Raw genomic sequence first — 24,358 nt, forward strand, 5'->3', positions numbered from 1 at the left:
GGGATGTCAGTCACCGAGCCAGGTCTCTCCAGGCGGGGGACATGGGGAGGCGACTGTGTGACGGGGAAGTGGGGTCACTTGCTGTAACTGGGGTTACAGGCAGGTCCAGCCCTCCCCGCAGCGGCTCAGGTACGAAGGCAGCTGTGAGATGCCCGAGCCCGGATGTCTGGGCACTGTGGGCGGATGCCACTTTCTGGCTGACTCTCCAATTCGGGACCGTCAGCCCGGATGGGACAAGGCGGTGACTTGGGGGCCGCCCCTCCGTAAGTCTCATCAGAGTTTCCAGCTGCTGGTGGGCGTGGGAGGGCCGGGCGGGGCGAGGGAGCCTGCAGAGGGAGCTCCTGTGATGTGGGCGTGAGCGCAGGATAAACATGCAGGGCCCGAGCCTTGTGGGTGAGGCCACGTTTAAAGGAATCAAAAGATGCTCAGTCAGGAACCTGGGGTGAAAAAGTGGGCTGCTGGCTACCAGCACACATTCTAATAATGACTGTTATCACCGCTCTGGGTACGAAGCTGCAGCTTCTCCCAGGCCTGGTGCCATGTTTTGTTGGCTCCTTTCTGGCTCTGCCTTCAGGGGAGCAGGGGAGTGACCCCTGACCAGGGACTGGCCGCTTGTGAGGGTTCCGAGGGTGGCTTTTAAGGCTTGAGTGAGGCCCGTCTTGTGAGGGCTGGGGGAGTGGAGACTGTGTCCATCACGTTGTTGCCCTGAAGCCCCCAGGACGTGGGCTCCCATCGGAGGCCCCATCCTGGCCTTTAAACGGGCATGGTTTGGGGGTGGTCATCCAGAGCCCCCCTTCTGCAGGCTGGACACTGCCCTCTGACCAGCGGCGCCCTGGGGTTGGGGGGACGGCCAGGTGACCGGATGCCAAAAACACCAGCTTGGTTTAAATTACGGTTTTCCAGAGAGATGCGGAGAGTGCTGGCTGCAGTGTGTGTGTCACCAAGAGCTATAATCCATTTTCCTAAGTATAAAAATATCTCCCAATTTGTTTTATTCGTGGAACGTAGCATTTCCACTTGAAAGGACACTCCTCGGCTGACCTTACAGGCTCAGGAGCACGGTTCCTCCCCGATCCTTCCAGGACTTTGGTGCTTTAGGGCCTCCTTGGGGGGATCTACCCCACCCCAGGCTCCAGCCCCCCGCCCAGGGCTCCCCCTGTTTCACAAGACGTCTGGGAGGAGAGCCGTTTCCAGCCTCCAGAGGTGGGAGGGGCCTCCCGGGGACAGGGCACCCCAGGCCGTCAGGCTCCACGGGTCATGGCCCGCCAGTCTGCTTGCCTGGTGTTCTGTTTTTTATTTTTTAATTGGTAAAGTACACATAACATGAAAGTTGTCGTCTTAACCGTTTTAAGTGTCCGGTTCAGGGGCATCAGGCACATTCACACTGCTGTGCAGCCATCCCCACCATCGTCCCCAGAACTTTCTCATCTTCCCAAACTGAGGCTCTGCCCCCATTAAACACTAACCCCCAGCCCCCTCCCCCAGCCCCGGGCCCCCACCCTCTCCTTGCCGTCTCTGTGACCCTGACGCCTCCAGGGACCTCAGAAGTGGAACCACACAGTGTCTGTCCTCCTGGATCTGGCTCACCTCCCCGAGCATCACGTCCTCAGGGTCCATCCACATTGCAGCAGTCATCAGAGTTTCCTCCCTTTTTAAGGCTGAGTCACATTCCACTGCATGGATGGCCCATGTCTTGTTTATCCGTTTAAATGTCGTGCCCGCATTCGTGGCTGCCACCCTGAGCCGTGCTGCTGTGGATGACGGGCTGTGCAGGGACCTGGGCGTCCTGCTCTCAGGCGCTGTCTGCTGACCGGCCACTTCCTGGGCGCTGGGTGGCCCTGGCCCCGAGCCGGCTGTGAAGCTTTCCTGCAGCTTCTCACCCACAGGGTGTGTCTGGGGGCCCAGCACCCCTCTTGGTTCCCTGCTGAGGTCCTGGTGGCCCTACTGTGGCCAGAGGCTGCTCTGGAATCACGGACAGGTGACCCAGAGCCCCCTGTGTGGTGGTGGTAATGTGACGACAGCTCGGGGAGGGGACCGGTCCTCGCGCACACCCCACACCGGGCCCTTGACGGGGCGCGTGGTCACCCCGGAAGTAAGTGTCACTTCAGACATGGATTGGGATCCTGATGGGACCCTGCCTTGTGGGACCTCGGAGAGCGTGATGTCTGTGGGGGGAGGGCGGGAGGAGGCCCAGGAGTGTGGCGGGTTCCGAGGAGGGAACCTGGCTGGCGGCTGGCCACCCCTGGGGAGCGACTGCTGACCCCATGGGGCTGGTCCACGTGACCCAGACACCACAGACAGGGAGCTGGGAGGGAGTCTCTGGGAGGAGTTGCCTCTCAAGCAAAACCAGACAGCTGACTTTCCCCAGGTGTTTTGGGCTAAAGAGGGTTGAGGCTCGGAACCGAGTTGACCTGAGAAGAGCAGCCGACATACCTGGACTCACTTGCACAGACTCACCTGCTTGGATGCCCCGTCTCTTTGTGGCCGGAGCCTGGGAGCTGGGCCATTAGCTTTTTCTCACCATCTGTGAAACCAAAAACAACAGCGGCTGGCACGCCCAACTCGCTTCCTTGCCTGGGCGGCTCCGGGTTGTGTGGGAAGTGGCTGTGGGGTGCAGGGGGGCTGAGGCCGCAGGATCCCCCATCCAGTGTAGGGGATAACTCAGTGACTGATTCTGTCTCCGCTCACCCAACAGTTATTTCAGTTGAATTGCTGTTTTCTGTGGAGTCGAGTGTGGAACCGAATTGTCCCGGGTTTGGGGGCAGGCGGGGAGGCAGCCCCCCCGGCGTTCCCAGCTGCTCGTCTGTTTGGGCGGGGCCGAGGTCCCCATCTCAAGTCCCCCTTGATGGAAACGCAGTGCTACCTGTGATGCTGCTTCTGGGGTCTCACTAAGCAGATTCTTGTGCCTTCAGCCCAGTCACCGTCTCCACCTCCGTCCAAAGTCGAATCAGAGCTGGTCCATCGTGGGCAGGCATCAGCATCTCCTGCTGAGATCCTGGCCTCTGGGTTGCACCCCTGGGGTTCTGATTCAGTCGGTCATTGTCGGGGGTTGGGCGGGGGGCGTGCACCTGGGTTTCCACAGGTTCCCAGGTGATGCTGTGCACCTGGTCCGCACACCACCTGTTGAGTAACGTGGTCGAAGGCTGTGTTTCTGGGACGCCCCTCACTCCTCCCTGCCCGCCTCCCGCCGCCCCGAGCTGGGCTCCAGCTGCAGCCCGGGGAGCATCCCAGATGTGAACCTGGCCTCAGCCGTCCTGGAACCTTCTGGTCCTGAGACGAACATCTCCCTGTGTGGTCTTGCTGCATCCAGTGCCTTCCGAGTTTAGTCCTGCCTCAGGGCCTTGGCCCGTCCTGTCCCCCCGCCTCAAATCTCTTCCCCCTGGTCTTTCCGGGGGCCTCTCAGGCTGGGCTCGACGTCCCCTCCTCAGACGTCCTCTCTGAACGGTCTGGACTGGGGCCCCGCCTTCCCTTTTCTGCAGGGCCTGCGCTCGTTTTCATGACAGTAACGCTTGTGTGATGGTCACCGACCGGTCGGCCGGTAAGTCCCGGTGGACAGGAATCCGCACTTCACCGCTGAAGCCAGCAGCTAGAACGTGCAGGGCACCCAGGGTGCTGGGGGTGACACGGGGGTGACAACGAGTGAACGAATGAACGAAGGACAGCCGGGCGGGAGCTCTGGGTTCAGCCGGAGAAACCGAGGCAGCGGCGGGAGCATAGCCCAGTAGGGCCTCCCAGCACTTTTCTTGTAAAAGAAGGAAAAACAAAAATGAAACAAAGCACGAAGTAGCCCCTTTGCGTGCCAGCTGGGGTGGTGACAGAGGCCAGTGTCCCGAGAAGGAAGGCCCTTTGTGCTCCGCAGGGCGGCCCTGGCCCGTCCTCAGCTCTGCACAATGCTCTTCTCTGCCGCCTCTGGGGACGCTGTTGGGACCTCGGTGAGGAAGGGGTCCTCACGGCCCCCTGGTGACGTGCTCCGGCCCAGGTGCCCTTGGTCCTGTGTGCCCTGCGGTGGCAGCTGCCCGCGTGTTCTCTGGGGACGCACCCTGGGGAAGTGGAGGTGCAGCTGCTCCCGGTGCCTCTCCTAAGCCACCTGCCCTGTTCCCTGGGGGACCCTGTGCTATTTGGCGGGTGATGAGGGTGGCCTGCCCCCCACAGCCATCCGAGGCGGTGGTTCCTTCTCCCCCTGAGGTGGGAGCAGGGAGGCCGCACACCCTCCCCAGGCTCCGTGTGTCTGGCGAGCCTCCCCACCCGAGATCCGTGGTCCTCTGAGCCCACGTCGCTGTGGTGACCCTGCACCGAGGGAGCAGGCGCGGGCGCCAGGGGAGGGCCGGCTGGTGCAGCCTGGGGCGGCGGCGTTCAGCAGATCGCGCGAGTACCACGTGACGCCGCCAGCGCCACCCCCACCCCCTGCATCGCCCACGAGCGTGAGGGCGCTTAGTCACACGCGAGAAGGTTCGAGGCCCCCTTTGGAATCAGAGCTGAAACTAGACGGCACCCATCACCCACAGCCTGGGGAGTGGCGGTGCAGCCGTGAGAACGGACGGACCGGACCCAGCGCTCAGACTCGCCTGGCACAGAAGGACGTGCTGGGGTTCCTTTCAGCCGCACCACGGTTATCTGAAGGCACCTGAGCCCTCGAGGGGCTCCGGGAGTTCCTGGCACCTGGAAACGCCCCGTGCCCTGACCTGAGTGGTGGGGAGACTCACTGCGCTGCGTGCTTAGGGTTGTACAGGTTAAGGTTTGAGAGTTGTATCCACGCTGAGAGGATTTTACAAGCATACAAGCCCCGTGAAGGGAGGACCAGCCGCGAGGGGAGCTGGTGCCAGCCCGGCCGTGCCTGGGCCACCGTGACTGCCCCTCCACAGACTCTGGTCCCCTTTGAGAAAACCACAGGTGGCGGCTCTGGGGATGCTGTCTGTGGGGGAGCATCTCGGGGCAAAGCCGGGCGGGCACACTCCCTGCCTCGTGGGAAGGATGGGCGTCGCCCTGACTCCTCGAGGGCCTTGCTGAGTGGAAGCTGGTGTCTCTTCTCCGCGACACCCGGCAGGGGCGTCGTGCAGGCTCGCTGGGCGGGCAGGGGCTCGCGGGGACAGACGCGCAGGCCCCGGGTCTCTCTGTAAACTGTCAGCTTCATTCCCCTGACACCTTGTGGGCAGGCCGGCCGCTGCTCCCCAGCCTTGCTCACACTGGACTCCGTTATCACCTGCGTGGTGCCCCGCAGGCTGGCGATTCTGTGCCTCAGTTATTATCAGGATAATGAGTCATTGATTCCATAAGAATTGCTTCCATGATTCATCGCAATCCATTCTTTCCCGACATGCATGCTTTTTGCCAATGGGAACCATTCTTTAAGCTCATTGACATCGAGGGAATGAACAGTGGTTGTGTTAATTTATAGTAAGCAAATCTGCATAATAAACAATCCGGGCCATTCTTGCAGGATGCGGACGTGCGGGTCCCTGGATAGTAGGGTCACTGTGCCGCGGGCACCGCCCTCCCAGGCTGAAAGGGAATCTTGTCCGCCTTCTGGGCTCGGCCCTCGGCGCCAGCCTCTGCTCCCATTGACCGCAGGCCTGGGCGCTTGGGTGCTGCCCGCGGGGAGCGGAGGCCCCGGGGAGGCTCGGGAAGCCTGGCTCCTTCCCGGCCGTGGGGCCTGCCGGTGGAGGTGGGCCAGGGGCCGGGCTGCTCCCCGGAGCCTCAGCAGGAACAGCAGGGAGGGCTGTCTGTGAACGAAGTGGAGGGGCCCGCACGGGTGGGGCGAGAGCGCCACGGCAGGGTTGACTCCCTGGTGTGCAGTCAGGGAGCCCAAGGCCCAGGTGGACAGCCCCGTCTCAGGTCGGTGAGGAGCTGAGTCGCAGGCCGACCTGGGAGGTGGCGGGACTTGCTCTCCTGTGGACTAGGAGCCGGAGCGGTGCATCCGCCTGGGGCCTGGCCAGTCTCGTCGGCACTGACTGCTGAGGGCCTCCGCCTTTGTGCCCGTCCAGCCTTGGCTCTGGGTAGGGCTGGGCGTGAGGCGGGCGCCTTGGCCGATCCTGGGCCTGGGCAGGGCAGTGCCGAGTTCTGCCCGCCTGCAAGGGATCTGGGGGCTGCAGCGGCCTTGTGCCCTCCTGGGGGATGGAACGGAGGGCTCCCCGCGCAGGAAGCAGCAGTGTAATCCCAGGCCCCCGTGACGCGGTCCCTCTGTCCCCCGGAGGTGTATGTGGACAGAGGGTGGGTGGCCCCAGCCCCCGTGACACTGTCCCCCTGTTCCCCAAAGGTGTATGTGAACGGAGAGTGGGTGACCAGCATCAGTGAAGGCGGCAGCTTCGGGGAGCTGGCCCTCATCTACGGCACCCCCAGGGCGGCGACTGTGAAGGCCAAGACGGACCTCAAGCTCTGGGGCATCGACCGGGACAGCTACCGGCGCATCCTCATGGTGAGTGAGTGGTGCCTGCGTGGAGGCTTCGCCAGGGCTGGGAGGGCAGCCAGCCGAGTCTGATGCCCACCAAGCATCTCGCGGGAACCCTGGTTGTGTCCAGGTGGGGGCCATAAGTAGGGATGCGATGGGTGGCGAGTGTCGGGAGGGGGTTCAGGAAAGTTACCCAAGAGGCAGGCAGACAGCTGGGGAAGCCCCTTTTGCTTTCCTCCCCCATTCTCCTTACAACTGTCTGGAATGTGGTTGTGATGGCTGGAGTTCCAGCTGCCATTCTTGACCATGAGGTGACGTTCCCCAAGGTGGTGGAGCGAATCACTGAAGGACCCTGGCTTCTGGGGGCGCAGTGGGGCCGCAGCACCGGGCAGGCCGCTGGCCTCTAGGATTCCTTACTTGGGGACTGTCATGTTAGGTTTTCTCACATGCAGCCAGCTCCCCTCTTAGTTGGCACAGTGTGGGTGTAGGTGTGCACACCTGTGGAGGCTCACCGTGGGGCTCTCGGGAGCACCGGGGCAGGTGTTCACGGAAGGCTCCGGAGATGAGCCTGTGCGCTGAGAAGGCCCCTCCCAGGCAGAAGAGGCGGGACCTTCCCGTGCCCGCTGAGTGTCCGTCCTGCACACGCACTGCCGGGTTCCCAGTGCTGGGACCCGTCAGGGAGCTGGGAGGCTGACGTGCTGGTGGAGATGATGGAGTAAACATACACCTCCTGTCGACAGTTTCCCCGGAGAATGATAGAGCAGAGAGGGGCAGAGGTGGGGGCGGGGGGCTGATGTTTTAAAGAAAGCCTTGAGGCCCCCCTCCCTGAGACCCCTTTTGTGATGAGGTGGTGTGGAGCAGAGGCCCAGAGCAGGGAGCCCTTGGCTGTCCAGGGGGAGAGTGTTCAGGCAGTAGAAACAGCCAGTGCAAGGGCCCTGGGGTGCAGGCCTGGCTGGCCTGTTCGTGGACCAGTGGGGAGATAGTGAGGCTGCTGGGATCCTGTGGTGGGTGGGGCCGGAGCCTGGACTCAGACTCTGAGTGCACCGGGAGCCCCAGCAGGAGTGTGGGCAGAGAAGTGGCAGGAGCCGCTCTGGACCCGGTGATGCCCGGGCACTTGGGGGCCTTCTGGGTGAGAGTGGAGAGAGTCCCGATTCGGGAGGGGTGGAGGGAGGTCCTGGCTGGCCACTCTGGTCTGGGGGTGGTTCCCTTGTGGCCGCAGGTCTCCGGGCAGAGGCCCCTGGGAGCTGAGTGCCCCGTCCTCACGGAAGTCACGCTCCTTGGCCATCCGTGCTCACCAGTGGTGACCGCTGGGCCAGGTGCTTTTCTGCTGGTCAGGGGTGGTGCTGGAGGACCTGGGCGGGGGTGGGCTCATTCCTGAGGGCAGCCCCCAGGGGCTGGCGATGGTGTTTGCTCAAAGGCGGCCCCTGTGGGCCTGGAGGGCGGTGACCCAGGTGAGCACATTGCTGGGAGACCCCGGGGCTGGACGTGCCGCTGCCAGGTGCCCTTTGGGCCTTGGTTGTCTCCTGAAGGCCAGCCTGGGCGGTGCAGTTTCTGGGGCGCGGGCTGTGGTTTGGGATGCTCTGGGGGAGGCCTGGGGAAGGTCTGCGATGTTTAGAACAGGCTCTGTGAGCTCAGTCCCAGGTGAGCCTGGAGAGCCGGTCCTGCCCCGGGGGCCCCTCCAAAGGCGAACGAGGGAGAAGGGATTGCCGGCTGCCGTCCTGGCTCCGCTGTAGCTCCTGGTCCTTCGTGGCGCAGGGAGGGGTCAGTTCAGTCCTGGGGGCATCTGTTTCGTGTGGCTCGTCGTCTGTGCACTCGGGGGTCATCCACTGGGGGAGGCCCTGCCCTGCCCTGTGAGGTGGGTCCTCGTGGAATGCGGCTCCCGCTCTTTGGTCCTGAACCTGCCCGTTCCTGTTTTCTCCGGGAGAGCTCACTGTCTGGGGGGAGGCGCCCCGGGCACCCTCCCCCTCCCTGTCTCCTCTGGACGCACCTGGCCCGTCGCATAAGCCGTTGTTTCTCCGCCATCGTCCACGCCGAGTCAGAGTCGTCCTTGGCTGTGGGATTTTTGTGGCTGGAACAGTACATTCAGGGAAGTTCCCAAACCACCGAGGCAGCTGGCGCTTCCTCTGTTTTAATTCTGGATCCCCGGGCACTAAGAATAGCCGCGGCCGCGCTGGGAGCCTGCAGAGCCCCTGTGTCTTGGGGAGAAAATGACAATGTGGCCCACTCGGAAGGGAGTGTCCGGGGACGGCGTCCACTGCTGCATCAGCCCGTGGCTTGGGCGGACTCGGATGCGCCCATCGTGCGACGAGTGGACCCTGAGCTGGACACGCGTGGGGGACGCGGGATGGAGGCTGGTAGTGTCTCCAGGGAGAGGGCCACCCACCTCTGAATCCCAGAACATCGGACCCAAGAGGCTCCACTGCTCCACGTGCTACAGACAGACGGACGGACGGATGGAGCTTGGCGAGGCCAGCCACGTGCACCGCCTCTGAGCAGGACCGGGGCTCGACCCCCTCTGGGCCCCCAGGCAGGGGCCAGCGACCCCGGACTTCATTCTTTCAAGCTTCAGTACCTTTTGTTCACCCTGAATCTTACGTGAGACCCCAAGTGGGGATTGATGAGTGCAAAATCCTGTTGTGGAGTCTGGGCTGGGGTCTCCAGAGCCCCACTTGCCTGGGGGGGCCCGAGACCCCCGGAACCAGGTCCTGAGCCGCAGCGCTGAGCTCCCACCCCACCTGCTTGGGCCCCTGGCTCCCATCCATGAAGTGGGGCAGCAGGGGCCTGGGACCCCCTTCTCGTGGGAGCTGGGGCGGTGTGTGTGTGTGTGCACGTGTGCGCTTCATTTCATGGCTGCAGGGCCGGTCAGGATTGAACATGTAAGGGGAAAGGGCGTTCAGAGTGGTCGGTCCAGGTCGAAGGGTCATCATCTTACCCGACGTAGATTCCTCCTCAGCCTGGCGGGTTCGCACCCTCCCTCGAGCTGCAGCCCGGGGGGCAGGCCTGCTGTGAATGCTCTATACCCAGGGGTGTGTGTGCTATGGCCAGAGCACTGCTGTCCGCCGGGACCCAGGTCCCCAGCCCATCCTCAGGGCTGGCTCAGTCCACTCAGGTGGGGCCTGGGGGGCGGTGGGCCTGGATTTCACAGACATTTTAGCTTCCAGTCTTAGGACAGAACGCTTCCCCGGGGACAGCGGGGTGCAGTGGAAGGTGCAGCAGAAGGAGCCTCACGTTGGGCATTGGGGTTCCGGGCTGGCTTCACGCCTGCGCCCGTGGGTTGGGGCTGGGGGTGGGGCCGTGTCTCCAGCTACAAGCGGCCCCGAGGTGAGGTTCCGGGCCCCGCTGCTGGCGGTGAGGTGGGAGGACAGGAAGTGCTGCCTTCCCCTCCCTGCCCTGCCCATGCGTCCCCATCCATCTGTCCCGGGTCCGGTGAGGGCACCGGCTCTACTGCCCTGCCGGGGCGGGAGGGGCGCGTGAGGAGTGGGCGGCTGGAGGGGCAGGAGGACACGCGAGGCGTGGCTGGTGCTGTGGTGGACGTAGATGGTCTTTCCCTGCGGTCTCTGTTCCTCAAAGTCGGCCCGACGGGACCCCAGCACAGAGATGTGGAGACGGAGGCTGCAGGACCCAGGGAGATGGGCGGAGCTGAGCCGGACCAGGCCCCGCCCCCCCGCAGCCAGCGTGGGTCCTCTGCAAGCATCCACGAGGACGAGGGTTCCAGGCCCCGGTGGCGCCTTCCCTCAGTGTGGCCTTGGGCAGGCCCCGTACCTGTGACGGGAGTCGTACGTAGGGCCAGCCTCACCAGGCACAAAGCCCACCTTGGGGTTGCCGGCAGATGCGCCGCAAAGCCCCCCAAGTGGGGGTCCTGGCAGCCCCCAAGGTGACGGGCCGGCGCCCCGACACCTGCGTGATGCATGAACCGACAGTGGGGGCTCCGGGCCCTGCCTCCCCGTCCATCTCATCCCAGGAGGAAAGCTTCCAACGGGGGGCGCCTTGGTCAGCCTTGGAGGCGGGTCTCCTTGCCCGAGGGTCCCGGGTGGCCACCTCCAGCTGTCATCCTGCGGCGGGAGATGGATGGGCCAGTTGTGCCGAGCTTTAATGTCTAGGGTTCCTGGGCAAACATGCCTGCATTCCAGCGGGTGGGCGTAGCTGCTGGGAGGTCAGCGGGAATATAAATTATCTTTCAAAAGAAACGCCTTTCTCGAGGCCGACGGGGTCTGAGACGGCTCGGCTCGGGCTGGGGACTGAGCTGAGCTGATCATGCTGCCACCGCAGGCGTCCAGACCCGCCGCAAGTGGACACACGGGGCCCCAAGACTCCTAGGTTCTGCCACTGACCACCAGGATGCTGTGTCCCCTCCGTGGCCACCAGCCGGCGGTGCAGGGGCCCCATCTATGCCCTCTTGGTCCAGTTATGATGTGGTCTTGGGTCCCAGCCCTGTGGGGCTCTTTGCCGGATGGAGGGGCCCTGGGGTGTCTCTGCGCTTCTGTGAGGGAGGCAGGGAGAACCTCCCGGATTCCAGATTCGAGACTCGCAGCCTCTTTTAACGCTGGTCTGGCCCTGAGCCACAGAGAGCCAATGGGGAGTCTGAGGCCAGGTCGGGGGGCAGTGCCGAGGTCCTCTTGCCATGTCAGCTGATCCACGTCTGCTCACGTAACTTTCACAGAATCCTGTGGGACAGGAATTAAGATACCCCGTCGTCCAGATGAGGAAACTGAGGCTCAGAGAGGGGTAGCTGGCTCGGGGCGTGCGGATACGGAGGGAGGGGTGGGATTTGAACCCGGGGCTTCTGAACCCGCTCGAGGTTCAGGCCTCCTGGCTCCCCCAATCCCGTGGGTCTGGATGAGGCCCAACCTCACATGTGCAGTTAGGACGGAGACCCCGGAGGGGGATGTGTGGGGAGGTCTGGGCTGTGAACGGCGGCCACCGCTCAGGCCCTTGCTTGTTCGAGGGGCTTCTGGGGTCTCCTTTTAGGAGTTCAGAGTCACTTGGGGCATTTGGGAATGTGGAAGGGGTCAGGGCGCGAAGCCCTTCTGAACCCTTGCTTCTCTGTGTCTCCCCCTCCCACAGGGCAGCACGCTGAGGAAGCGCAGGATGTACGAGGAGTTTCTCAGCAAGGTCTCCATCCTGGGTGCGTGCCCCCAACCTGGCCGCCCGGGGCTGCGGCCCAGCTGTTTCCACATGCTGTGCAAGTTTGGGACACATGTGTGCTCACACCTGTGCAGTGCACCCCCACACACACATGCACACACATACAGATGCATCTTGTATGCAGGCATGTACGTGCCCACGAACACACACACACACACACACCCACTGTGCCTGCCCTCCATCCATCCGTGCTTTGCATGTCCGTCTCTCGACCATCAACGCCATTCTCTCCACGTGGGTCCATTTGGAGCTGTGTCGAGCGTCTTTCCTGACCTGTTTGGGTTTTCCTCCGTGGGGGTTCTCGTGTGCCCCCCGCTTTTCTCGTCCTGGGATCTGAGAGACACGTCGGCCGCACTTCCATTGACTGTCGGGAGTATCAGCAAGGTTCTCTCCAGCAGAGGATTTTCAGCGTTTTGAAGTTGCTTCGACATACACGGCAGTGACGTATCATTCCGGACCAGCCTGCCCAGTAGAACTTTTGGCAGTGATGCAGGTGTTGTGTATCTGTGTGGAACACTTGAGAATTTTAATTTTATGTCATTTTAATCAGTTGGAATGTGAATCAGTGTGTGTCTAGCAGCTCCCCTTAAGGACAGGGAGTGGGACCCGCTTGGGAAAGTCAGTGACGTCTAGGTGCTAAGGCCCTGGGAACTGCGGGAAATAACCTTCCAGCAGGGAGTTCCTGCGGGAACATCACAGCCTTAAAAACCCCAGGCTGGACTTGTGGGTGCAGGTGGTGAGTGAGGCTTAGCCTCCTTTTCTAAGAAACTTTGGAGTGAGAAGGAGAAGAAGCAGGTGCACTTTCGTGGGTGCAAAGGCGTCAAGGAGACAAGAATATACAATGGAGAAAAGATAGCCTCTTCAATAAGTGATGCTGGGAAAGCTGGAGGGCAGCATGGAAAAGAATGAAGTTAGAACACTCCGTGACGTCACACACAAAAAAACGCTCAAAATGGATTAACGACCTAAATGTAAGACCAGACAGACAGTATAAAACTCCTAGAGGACAACATAGGCAGGACACTCTTTGACATAAATCACAGCAAGATCTTTTTGGCTCTGTCTCCTAGAGAAATGGAAATAAAAAACAAGAATAAACAAATGGGACCTAATTAAACTTAAAAGCTTTTGCACAGCAAAGGAAACCATAAACAAAACGGAAAGACGACCTACGGACTGGCAGAAAATATTTGGAAGTGATACTACTGACAAGGGATTAATTTCCAAAACATACAAACTGCTTATACAGCTCAATATCAAAAAAACAACCCATTCAAAAAATGGACAGAAGACCTAAATAGACATTTCTCCAACGAAGACATACAGATGGCCAACAGGCACATGGAAAGATGCTCAACATTGCTAATTATTAGAGAAATGCAAATCAAAACTACAATGAGGTACCACCTCACACTGGTCAGGATGGCCATCATCAAAAAGTCTACAAATAACAAATGCTGGACAGGGTGTGGAGAAAAGGGAATCCTACACTTTTGTTGGGAATGTAAGTTGGTGCAGCTACTAGGGAAAACGGTATGGAGGTTCCTCGAAAAACTAAAAATAGAGCTACCATATGATCCAGCAATCCCACTCCTGGGCACATATCCAGAGAAAGCCATAATTCGAAAAGATTCATGCACCCCTGTGTTCACAGCAGCACTATTTACTATAGCCAAGACATGGAAACAACCTAAGTGTCCATGGACAGATGAATGGATAAAGAAGATGTGGTGTATATATACAAAGGAATACTACTCAGCCATAAAAAAGAGTGAAATAATGCCATTTGCAGCAACATGGGTGGACCTAGAGATTATCCTACTGAGCAAGTAAGTCAGAAAGAAAAATACCATATGGTATCACTTATGTGTGGAATCTAAGAAAAATGATGCAAATGAACTTACTTATGAAACAGAAAGAGACTCACAGACATAGAAAACAAACGTATGGTTACCAAAGGGGGAAGGGGGGTGGATAAATTAGGAGTTTGGGATTAGCAGATACACACCACTGTGTATAAAATAGATAAGCAGCAAGGTCCTACTGTAGAGCACAGGGAACTATATTCAGTATCTCGTAATAACCTATAAGGGAAAAGAATCTGAAAAAGTATATATATATATATATATAAATATATATATATATATATATATATATATATATAAATATATAAATATATAAATATATAAATATATATATATATATATATATATATATATATATATAACTGAATCAATTTGCTATACACCTGAAACTATCACAACTGTACTTCAATTAAAAACATGGGGCTTCCCTGGTGGCACAGTGGTTGAGAGTCCGTCTGCCGATGCAGGGGACGCGGGTTCGTGCCCCTGTCCGGGAAGATCCCACGTTCCGCGGAGCGGCTGGGCCCGTGAGCCATGGCCGCTGAGCCTGCGCGTCCGGAGCCTGTGCTCTGCAACGGGAGAGGCCACAACAGTGAGAGGCCCGCGTACCGGAAAAAAAAAAAAAAAAAAAAAAAACATGGTTAATAAAAAAAGAGACATGGACATGGATGGTCATTTCAGCAATTCCTACGATGACAAGAAAGTAGAAACAGCCTAAAATCTGTCATCGCAGGAAGGTCCTTGCGCCCGGGTGTTTGTGTTATGCAGGTTTATACTCCAGTAAAGCTCATGGACTAGGTCTCCGCGTGTCAACACGTTTCAACATGGATCTTGGACACAGAAGATGGCGCAGATGAGGGTGCATCCCTGCATAATTTTGGCAACGCTGGGTCATGTTGATGAAGCTGTGTTACAGTAAAGGTGTAAGACCACCTATGGGGTGGAAACTCACCAAACCCTTTAAGATTAAAAAAAAAAATCCACCAAATCTGAATAGTCACAGCCTCTGCGGAAGGAGAGAGAACTCAAATTGAGACAGAGGGACTCTGTTTTATCATTAACATGATGTGTCTGTAAGGAATAGCTCTGGAGCAAACATGACCAAGTAGTCCTGTAATTTCATTCAGGACAGATGCTGGTTGTGTTGTTCATTCTACTTTTCTGATTATTTTTTTTCCAAATTGCAAAAAGAAGGACACGACTGCTTGTAGTTGCTGACATGGGGGTGGTGTGTGGGGGGGAGGTGGGGGGCAGCCGGCAGAAGCGGGCTCAGGTCCCCCGGCAGAGGACACGGCACAGGCCTGGGGGACGGATGTGGAGATGCATTTGCTGCAGGATGGCTGCCCACCCGGCGCGTCCCTCCCGGCCCCCACTGCTCCAGGGAGGTGGTAGAGGCAGCTTAGGGGGCCTGCCCTGACCCTATTTCAAGGGGAAAAGCAGGCTTCAGGCCTCCAGGCAGGAAAAGGGGGTCTCCTGGGAGGGGAGCCGGGGTCAGGCCCAGGGCTGGGCGGCAGCGGCCGTGAGGCAGGGCCCGAGGGTCCGCAGTCTCCCGAAGCGTCGGCCCCGAGGCCAGTCCCTTCCGGGTGGGTGTGCCTGCCCCTTGGCTGCCGCTGACTGAGGGCTGCCTTCTGTGTCTCTTCTGGGGTGTCTGCCACTTTCCCTGGCAGCGTTGAGACCCCCCTCCAGAAGGGCAGCGTTGGGAGTGGCCCCACCCGGCCAGTCACCGTTTTCCCACCTGAGCTGACCATCCACACCTGGGACCCAGGGATCTGAATGCAGTAAAAATGCCCCCAAAGCTTCTGCTTCAGAAATCGGGACCAAGGAATCGCCCCGATCTCCGTCTCTTCCAGCAGTTCTCTCCTGGGATTTAACGCTGCTGAGGGGGGAAGCTCTGACCGTCCGACCTCGGGACTGGGGTTCCAGGTCTCAAACGCAATAGAAAAACCCGCGGCTCAGACAGGAGGAAGAGAACTTCCTACGCCCAAGGCTGTAAAATCAAATGCCTCTCATCGCCCTGGAGGGAAACCAAGCAGCAGTCGCACGTTTACCGGCACCGGCTTCCAGCACCGGCTTCCACCTCGGCACCAACCGTGACCCTTCAAAGTCACTTGCGTCTTCGTCCCGAGGTGGCTGTGCCAGCCTCCTGAGGGTGCCTGGGGTCTGGGTCACGGGGCAGCTCCCATCCGGTATGGAGGCTGCTGGACCAGCGTGCTGGCAGCGGCTCCAGAATCTGCTCCAGCCCCGGGGTTGGTCAAAAGCATGTCCTTTTCAGCGTGTGGCCCTGGCAGGAGTTTTCAAGCAGAGAAATCCCCCTCCTAATCGAGATCTAAAATAAATGCTTTGCTTTGTATTTTTAGCGGCTGACCTACATAAGTGCAGCTGATAAGTGTAGGCCAGAAAAGTTTCTTTGGCCAAAAAAGAAACAGTTAATCAGGCAATCATTAATTTCTTATAAAAGGAGCATGCTATTATTTTTTTCTTTCCTGAGGGCTAGGAGTGGATAGTGACGGGGAAGGGAAGGCGTGAGAGAGGGTGGGAAGGTGGACGGAATGTGCAAGAATCGAAGTACACTTGCCGTTGGAATAAAGTGTTTTGACCCAAAATAATGGAAGGTACACTACACCTCTTTCAACGTAAATACAGTTGTATGCTCTTTGAATGGCACTGAATGGTGTCTTATGAACAGAGAATTGCTTCGGCCTCTGAATTATTTAAACCCCTTAGTAGCCCTAGTGCTGAGCTGTGATTATATTTTTGCAAAAATATAGGCAGCTCTGTTCTTTTGAGGATAACAAAGGCATTTCATCCTGAGTTAACTTGGACTCAACGTCCAGTGCCTGTCATTTATGTTAAACCTGTGATGTAGGTTAGAATCGCTCCCAGTTCTGAAGCCCTGTCCACCTGCTGAGCCGTGTACACCCTGGGCCCAACTCACTTGTGAAAATACCCGGGCCTCCTGCACAGAAATTTGCTTTCTGTTTTGTTCATCCTGTGATGTAGCAAAGCCTCATCACACTGGGGCTGGCCATGTGGGTGTTTTCTTAGATTGTCTGGGGTGGGGAGCTGACCCCCTGACCCTCCCTGGCCCCCGTGACCCCCACCCCCCCCGTGTCCCCTGCTGCAGAGTCTCTGGAGAAGTGGGAACGTCTGACTGTGGCTGACGCCCTGGAGCCCGTCCAGTTTGAGGACGGAGAGAAGATCGTGGTCCAGGGGGAGCCTGGGGACGACTTCTTCATCATCACAGAGGTGCGTCCGGCTTGGGCATGGGGAGGGCTCTGCGCGGTCCCCAGCCGAGGTGGGCCACCCGGGAGTGGGGCACGCCCACTCTGCACGTGCCCCTCCCCTGGGGACCAGCCACCCCTGATCCCAGTGCTTTGTTCCCCCACCGCCTTCATCCTGCGTGCAGACAGGCCCCCCACTGGGTATCCTCGCCCTGGAGAATCGCGGGGTCTCCTCAGGAAGTGGGTCGGGTCCCCGAGCCCACACGTGTGCAGACATTGCACGGACTGAGCACGCCAGGTGTGCAGGTGAACATGGGGATCCGGCCACGGCCGGGGTGTGGGGGGCGCCCTGAGCGGAACCCGGCGTGACGAGTGCATGCTCCTGGGGGACATGCGTGAGTTGAGGGCACATGGGATCTCTCTGTCCTCCTTACAACTGCGTGTGAATGTCAGTGGTCTCCAGTTAAAAGTTTAATTTGGAAGATTGGCGCCAGATTTCTCCACCTGGACCCGCGTGAGTCACACTGTTCCCTCCTCCATCCCCCACCACCGCGACAGCTGGCTCTGGGCCGTAATCCGAGGCCGCCACGCTCAGCCTGTCACTGATGGGGGCGAGCAGCTGCGTGACCGGTGTGTCCCCCCCCGCCTGGGGCTGCGCCTAGGCTATGGTCCCCGGGGCCGCCTCGCCATGGGACCCTCCCCATGACACAGACCCAAAACTATGTGAGTTTGGCTCACTTCCTACTTCCCTGGCCCTCCTGGCCGGAAGAATTTATGTCGCCTGCCCGGGAAAGCACATGCTCCAGCTGCACGTTTTGCCGTCGGAGAACAGGAGACTTCAGCGCGGCAGAGGCTGGGGCGGCTCGAGTCTGAAAGCCCGCTCTGGTCGTGGCTGCGGCCGCAGAGGGGGTCGCTGTGCCATCCAGAGAGAGTGGTGCCAGCCTTGGGGTTGGTGCAGAGAAAGGAAGTGACAAAGGCTCAACCCCTGGTGACATTTGGCCGACATCGCCAGACTTGGAGCCACTTTCTTGGTTTAAAACAACAGAAGCGACTTCCCAGGCTGCTGCTGTTGGTGAGGATGCTCCGGGTCCTGCTGGCTGGTGCCTGCCCACCTCTGTGTCTCAGTCCACAAACGAAGTCCCGCCCTGTGACCCGCAAGTCCGTGGGGACTTTATCTGGGCTCCCGCAGCAGCCCCTCCTAGGAGGGCGTGCCGGCGGTTCTTCCCGCCACCTGCCTGCTGATCACGCAGGAAAGATCTGGAAGGCTGTGGGGTCAGCAGGAGAACCACCTCGGGAGGGTCTTGATGGCGCCAGCACGGAGCTTTACAGTGTGCATTTGGGAACCGGGACCTTGGTCGCCTCCCGGTCCACATCTCGGACCAGAGCCAGGGGCGGGAGGGCCCTTGGGGTTGCAGCCGAATGATGGGCGTGGTTCCCACCTGAGCCCCAGGGCTGGGGGTGCTTCTGCAGGAGCCCCGCGGGGGGACCCGCCCACAGGCAGCATTCCTGTCCTGGGGTGGGTGACTCACTCAACAACGTTTCTTGAAAGAAAGGGGAAAAACCACAGACAGAACAAATTATGATTCCTGCCAGCCAGGTCTCCCCTCCGTAGACCTGAGAGGCCACAAACCCTGCGTTTCAGCTCCCGCCCCGGCTGTGACCTCAGAGAGGTCATCCCAGAGGCTCACGCCTGCTCCCCCGAGAAGTGAGCCCTTGGGGTGAAAGTTACGGCTTGACTCAGAACATTTCCGGGGCTTTACTCTCAGGGCTTTGAGGGAACTGTGGTCCCTCGAAGTCTGTGTTTTTTTATCTCAGATCCTCCTGCAAAGATAGCCAGTGTCTGGCTCATGGTTTCTGGAAGACGTTCCAGCAGAAAGTTGCTCATGCTCTCCAAATGCAGCTAAGCCTGCCGTCGGACGCAAGGGGTGTTGGGGTTTGCACTGGCTTGCACCGTGTTTTTTTTTTTTTTTTTAATTTGAGTTAATTGTCACTATTTAAAAATCAGGGGACTTCCCTGGTGGCACAGTGGTTAAGAATACGCCTGCCAGGACGCAGACCTACTAGAGAATGGACTTGAGGACACCGGGAGGGGGAAGGGTAAGCTGGGACGAAGTGAGAGAGTGGCATGGACATATATACACTACCAAATGTAAAATAGATAGCTAGTGGGAAGCAGCCGCAGAGCACAGGGAGATCAGCTCGGTGCTTTGTGAACACCTAGAAGGGTGGGATAGGGAGGGAGGGGATATGGGGATATATGTATACGTATAGCTGATACACTTTGTCATAAAGCAGAAACTAACACACCACTGTAAAGCAGTTATACTCCAATAAAGATGATTAAAAAAAAAAAAAAAAGAATCCGCCTGCCAATGCAGGGGACATGGGTTTGAGCTCTAGTCCGGGAAGATCCCACATGCTGCGGAGCAACAAAGCCTGTGCGCCACAACTACTGAGCCTGCGCTTTAGAGCTGGCGAGCCACAACTACTGAAACCCACGCACCTAAAGCCCGTGCTCCGCAACAAGAGAAGTCACTGCAATGAGAAGCCTGTGCACCGCAACGATGAGTAGCCCCTGCTCACTGCAACTAGAGAAAGCCCGTGCCCAGCAACAAAGACCCAATGCAGCCAAAAAATAAATAAAATAAAATAAAAATCAGGTATTTTACATGAAAACCTGGATCTCTTCTTCTTGAACATCTGGATCTGGCCACTTTGGATCTGCATCCCTGCCTGGCTGCACCCAAGAGGCAGCTGCCCCGGGTGTGACATGCTCCCACTTTGCCCCACTCCTCACCCTGCCCCCTTGCCTCACCGGCGGGCTCTGCACACACTTGCAGGCCGTTGAGTTTGCAGCCTCGGTTTTGATGGATTTGAGGCCGAGGGAATGAGCAGCTCTGGCCGACACAGACAGTCGTCCGTTATTCTCTGGGGCCAAGGCCACGGGTAGAAAAACTGTGAAGCCGTGTGAAAGACGGGGGTCAGCGGGGGTTCCTCACAGAGCTCATAGGGACTGTGACAATGGGAGCTTCGAATGTGAGCCCCACAGCTGTGCAGTCTGACCTCACCTGTGAGGTCCTTCCCCAAGGACATGCAGATAGCAGGTAGTGGATCCCAGACGCGCCCGTGTCTTGCCCCTGCATCCCTGCTCTGGACCCGCCCTTTTGCTCTGGGAGTGCTGGGCCCTCGCTGTGGGCGTGAGCGTGCGTGTGCATGTGTGTGAATGTGCACATGTGCACGTGTGTGTCTGAGCACCCCGCACTTCTCTAGAGCAGTGTGAGTGGTGTGCGCACTGCTTCCTGTGTTTCCTGCGTGTCCCTACCTCCTCGCCCTTCCACTGACGCCCTTTGGGCCGGGGGTGTCTGTCTGCGTCGTCTCTGCTGCTCTGGGGCTGGATGTTGCTCTGGCTCATCCATTAAAGGCCGTCAGAGCCGAGTTCCGTGATTGTCTTCGAGGGCGAACCTGGAGCCACGACTGTGTGGTCTGTGTTACGGGCAGCGTGTTCCTTGTCGGATCACCAGGAGATGGTGATGGGTGGGGTGGGGACCCTCTCCAGGGGCTCCTGACGCCTCCTGCCCCAAAAGCTGTCCGAGGAGGGCCTTGGGAGAGCGATTCGGGGACAGGGACACTGCTGGTTCTGTTGAGGGAGTACAGCTTTGTGGCCGAATGTCCCCCCAACCGCTGACCGAGGGGGTGGCTGTGGGGGCGGAGTCGCAGTAACAGCGATGGTACGGCCCGGAGTGTAACCCAGCCCCCTTGGAAGGTACGGTTTTCACAACATCGTAAAATGTATTCAAAGTGGTTTCCTTGGCAACTTGGATTTTTTTTTCCCTTTTCCTCTGTGGTCCACCAAATCGGGTAAGTCATGGTGGTGCCTCAGGGTTCACAGGCATCACACGCTCAGAACTGAAATGCAGCTGCACAGACTTCTGCAGCCTCAAGCCATTGTTTCCCATGGGGCCAGAAGTGGTCACCGGCCGCATCTGAAAGGGGTGTGGTGTCCGCCCCGCAGCCCTGTTCTCTCCCAAGACTACCACGGGATGAGCCGACGTGGCCTTTAGAGGACTTGGCGGGAAGAGCTGAGTAGGTTCCCTCGAACAGGCTGCTCGCACATGTATGTGTTTCAGCACATTGTCCGCCCCGTGTTCTCGTGACACCCACGAAGCCGACAGCTGGACAGGAAAGGACGTCTCCACTGCGGATGTGCCGGGAAGGGGCCCAGGCCCCAGGCCCCGCTGTGAGGGCTGATTCCATGGGTCAACTTGGCCAGGCCTCAGGACCCAGATGTTTGGTCCAACGTGGGTGTCCAGGTGTTTCTGTGAAGGTGCTTCTCAAATGCGGTTGACACCGATGTCAGTTGACCTTGGGTGGAGCCCCTGACCTCTGTGGTGAGCGTGGGCCTCGTCCAATCAGTAGAAGGCCTCCTGAAGAGGAAGAGGACCGAGGTCCCCCAGGAAGAGGGATTCCCCGCAGCTGGCCTTGGCCTTTGGACTGAGTCCCAGCACCCACTCTTCCCTGCCGGCCTGCCTGCAGAGTTTGCACGTCAGCCCCACAGTTGTGTGAGCAGATTCCCTAACATAAGTCTTTCTCCAAGTGCACAGGCCATTGGTCTTCTTTCTCCGGAGAGCCCTGACCAGTACCACTGCCTTCCGACTCCTCTGGAACAGTCAGGCCTCTGCTCAGGTGGGTGTAGGGGCCCGGCTGCTCCGAGGCCCCAGAGCTGCAGGGGGCGGGCCCAGGGCTCCCGCCGTGCGTGCTGGCCCTGCGAGTGGAGCGGGGCTGTGGGGCCCTGGCCGGCGTCTTCCCGTGGCCGGCAGGCCTGGTGCTGCCCTTTCTCTTTGTGGAAGCAACACCTGCGGAGGCCATGCTGGCCTTGGGGCCAGGCCCCTGGCTCCCTGCGTGTGGACTGGCCGAGTCCCACTCCTCCCCTGTGGACCTCAGGCTGTGCCAAGGCCTCATCTAGGGGGGTGGGAGCGCGGGCTCCCCTGGGCCCCCACCCTTGGCTGGGCCTCAGCCCACCCCTCTGCTCTCCTGGGTGGACGTGGGTGAGCACAGCCTGGGGCCAGTGACAGGCTGCCCTGGGAGCTGTTTCCCCGGGTGTGGAGGCGCTGGCAGAGACCCGCACCTGCACAGACGTGAGAAACGGCTCCTGCAGACGCCTGATGAGTCCTTAACAGCACATGCTGGCCTCTGGGAGCCAGGCGGGGCTGGCAGAGCTGGGCTCACGTGACCCCAGGGTCACTGTGCCAAGCCTCCTGGCAGGGGCCTCCTTGTCTCTGAGCTCTGTGTGCTCACACCAGCTGTCTCTGAAGCTGTGGGCGCCACCAGCCCCTCGGACACCTGACCCCCAAAGCCCTTGGAGCATGTTCCCAGCCGACCAGGGCAGACCTGCGGTTGTCAACCTGGGGCCTCACAGATGTGAGAACAGAAAGCACCAGTGGGTCTTCCCAGGGGCCCAAGCATCCCTGGCCCCTCAGGACCCGACCCGCAACAGCCCGGGGGGGCCGTAGGTGGCCTGGCTGTTCTCGGGACCTCTTCTAGTTACCGAGGCCTGAAACGCCCAGTAGCCCGAGGAGCTCTCTGTCACCAGCAGTGGGACCTGCGGGCGTTCCCGGCTGCGTCTGGCAGGACAGACCCTGGTGGGCCTCCCCCAGGAAGAGAGGGCATGTGGGGCTGGCAGGGAGGGGCCAGACGCGTCGAGAACGTGCCAAGTCCTGTGAGGCTTGCAGACTCAGGTTACTCCCTGGACCTCCTCTCCCTCCAGGAAGACCCTGGGAAGAGGACGTGGGCGGGGCCAGGCCAGGGTCTCGGGTCCTCTCTGCTGCAACCCTCCCCGTGGCCAGATTCCATGCCTGGCAGAACCTCCGGGGACTGGGGGCAGCTGGACAAGAGCGGGTTCCCTCCCCGCCGGCTCCCAGGCAGGCTGCACAGCTGGAGGCATTGCCATGGAAACGTGAGATTGGATATATCATCTCTCTTTGCACATCACTTCTATGAATGTCCACAATGTTGAAGCAACTGCAAAACAACCCCTTCGACGCTGCCGTTGGCCGGGGACTTTCCTAGCTGATGCTGTTCCCCTCACGTCTCTAGGGTGTTCCGAGTTCGCCGTCGTCTCGGGAACTTTTACAGAGACCGCTGCAGGCCACAGTGCACGGATCCAAGGTCACAGCCATCTGTGACTCAGCCCGTCTGTGCCTCCACTGTGCGCCAGGCCGAGGCTCAGTGTACTGGGGGAGGGGGGTGGGGGGCGGTGGCCGCCGCTGGGCAGTTTGCTGTGACTTTGCAGGGGAGGGAGAGCCTCCAAACCCCTTGCCACAGACTGGCCCTGGGTTCCACATGGAGAAGGGAAGGCCAGGGAGGTGGAGCAGTGACCCTGGGTGGCAGTGGGTTGGGTATTGACGTATGAGTAGGAGTCCTCCAGATGGAGAAGGTCGGAGAAGGCATCCAGAGGAACACTGGGCACGAGGCCAGGGGCACCAGGTGTGGTGGGAGGCGGGGTGCTGGGGGCTGAATGGGGGCGGGAGGCGGTGCCAACTTCGGGGCAGCAGGACCACACACACCCTGCGCTCCGGACAAGGAGTTTGGACGTCCACCCTGCGTCCCCCGCAGGTCAGGGACATCTCGTCCAGCTGCCCAAGCTTCCCTGTGAGCCAGACGCCCACAGCCATCCCGCCCTGAGGCTCCGGCTCCCGAGGGGCCTCCCACGGGCCTGGTGGGTTTGCTCCCGTCCTGGGACCCTCCCTCGCTCGAGAACCTGTCTGAGGGGCTCACCCTGGCCCTCTGCCCGACGGGCGGCGTCCCTCACGGCTCAGCCTCGGGGGCCCCGCCAGGAGGTGCCGAGTCCGGTCGGCACCTGTGCAGGGTGAGTGCCGTCTCCGTCTCCGTTAGTTGCCGTTGGGTTTCCGTGGTCAGCGCCAGACCCTCCCCGTCCAGGGAGTGAGAGCAGTGCCCCTGGCCACGGTCAGTATCGAAGCACGGCAGTCTTGGTCCAGAAAGTAGCGGGAAGATAACCTCCCCTTCTGGACTGAGCCAGAAGGAACGCTCTTCCGGAAGCCAGGCTGGGCTGGGGGCCACACTGTACCCATGTCCACTGGTCCCGGCCTACTCGGACCCCTGTCCTCCATGCCAGCTGGGTCACCAGTAACGAGGGGTATCCGGACCTCAGAGGAGTTCTTTTTATGTAGAGACTGTATTTTTTAAGGGCAGTTTTGGGTTCATAACAAAGTGGATGGGAAGGTGCCGAGATTTCCCACCAGCCCCTCCCCCCCTCATGGGCACAGCCTCCGCTACTGCCAACACCCCCGCCAGGTGGTGCATCTCGCACGATTGATGAACCTGCACGGACATTTCACAGCCACCCAAGGTCCAGCGTGGCAGGGTTCACTCTGGGTGCTGTACGTTCTGTGGGTTTGGACAAATGCATATGGACAAGTCGGTTGTTACTCTATCACACAGAGTAGTTTCCCTGCTGTAAAAGTCATCTCTGCTCACCTGGTCACCCCCTCCACGCCCCAACGCTCAGTCTTTTCACTGTCTCCCTAGTTTTGCCTTTTCCGGAATGCCATGTAGTTGGAAGCACACAGCCTGAAGCCTTTCCTCGCTGGCGCCTTTCACTCAGTGGCACGCATGTAAGTTTCCTCCGTGGCTTTTCAGGGCTTGACGGCTAATTTCTTTCTAGTGCTGAATAATATTCTACTGTCTGGATGAACCAGTTTATTTATCCATCACCTGCTGAAGGA

At 59.4% G+C, this 24,358-nt stretch overlaps 1 protein-coding gene across 5 annotated transcripts in view; it reads left to right on the top strand.

Annotated features, from left to right (window-relative positions):
- Window positions 1-24,358, top strand: part of PRKAR1B (protein kinase cAMP-dependent type I regulatory subunit beta) — a 96,814-nt gene that overhangs the window by 65,503 nt on the left and 6,953 nt on the right. For 3 of the 5 annotated variants that reach the window (XM_060077824.1, XM_060077821.1, XM_060077822.1), the window contains exons 7-8: window positions 6,254-6,412; window positions 11,450-13,595. In XM_060077824.1, the coding sequence (XP_059933807.1) occupies window positions 6,254-6,412; window positions 11,450-11,947 (657 nt within the window). In that variant the 3' untranslated portion in view covers window positions 11,948-13,595. Of the gene's footprint in view, window positions 1-6,253; window positions 6,413-11,449; window positions 13,596-16,519; window positions 16,642-24,358 lie in introns of those variants that run through there. The other 2 variants (XM_060077825.1, XM_060077826.1) reach the window with 2 other exon arrangements.

The sequence above is a fragment of the Mesoplodon densirostris genome, chromosome 16 (assembly GCF_025265405.1).
Source record: "Mesoplodon densirostris isolate mMesDen1 chromosome 16, mMesDen1 primary haplotype, whole genome shotgun sequence".
Classification (NCBI taxonomy): domain Eukaryota; kingdom Metazoa; phylum Chordata; class Mammalia; order Artiodactyla; family Ziphiidae; genus Mesoplodon; species Mesoplodon densirostris.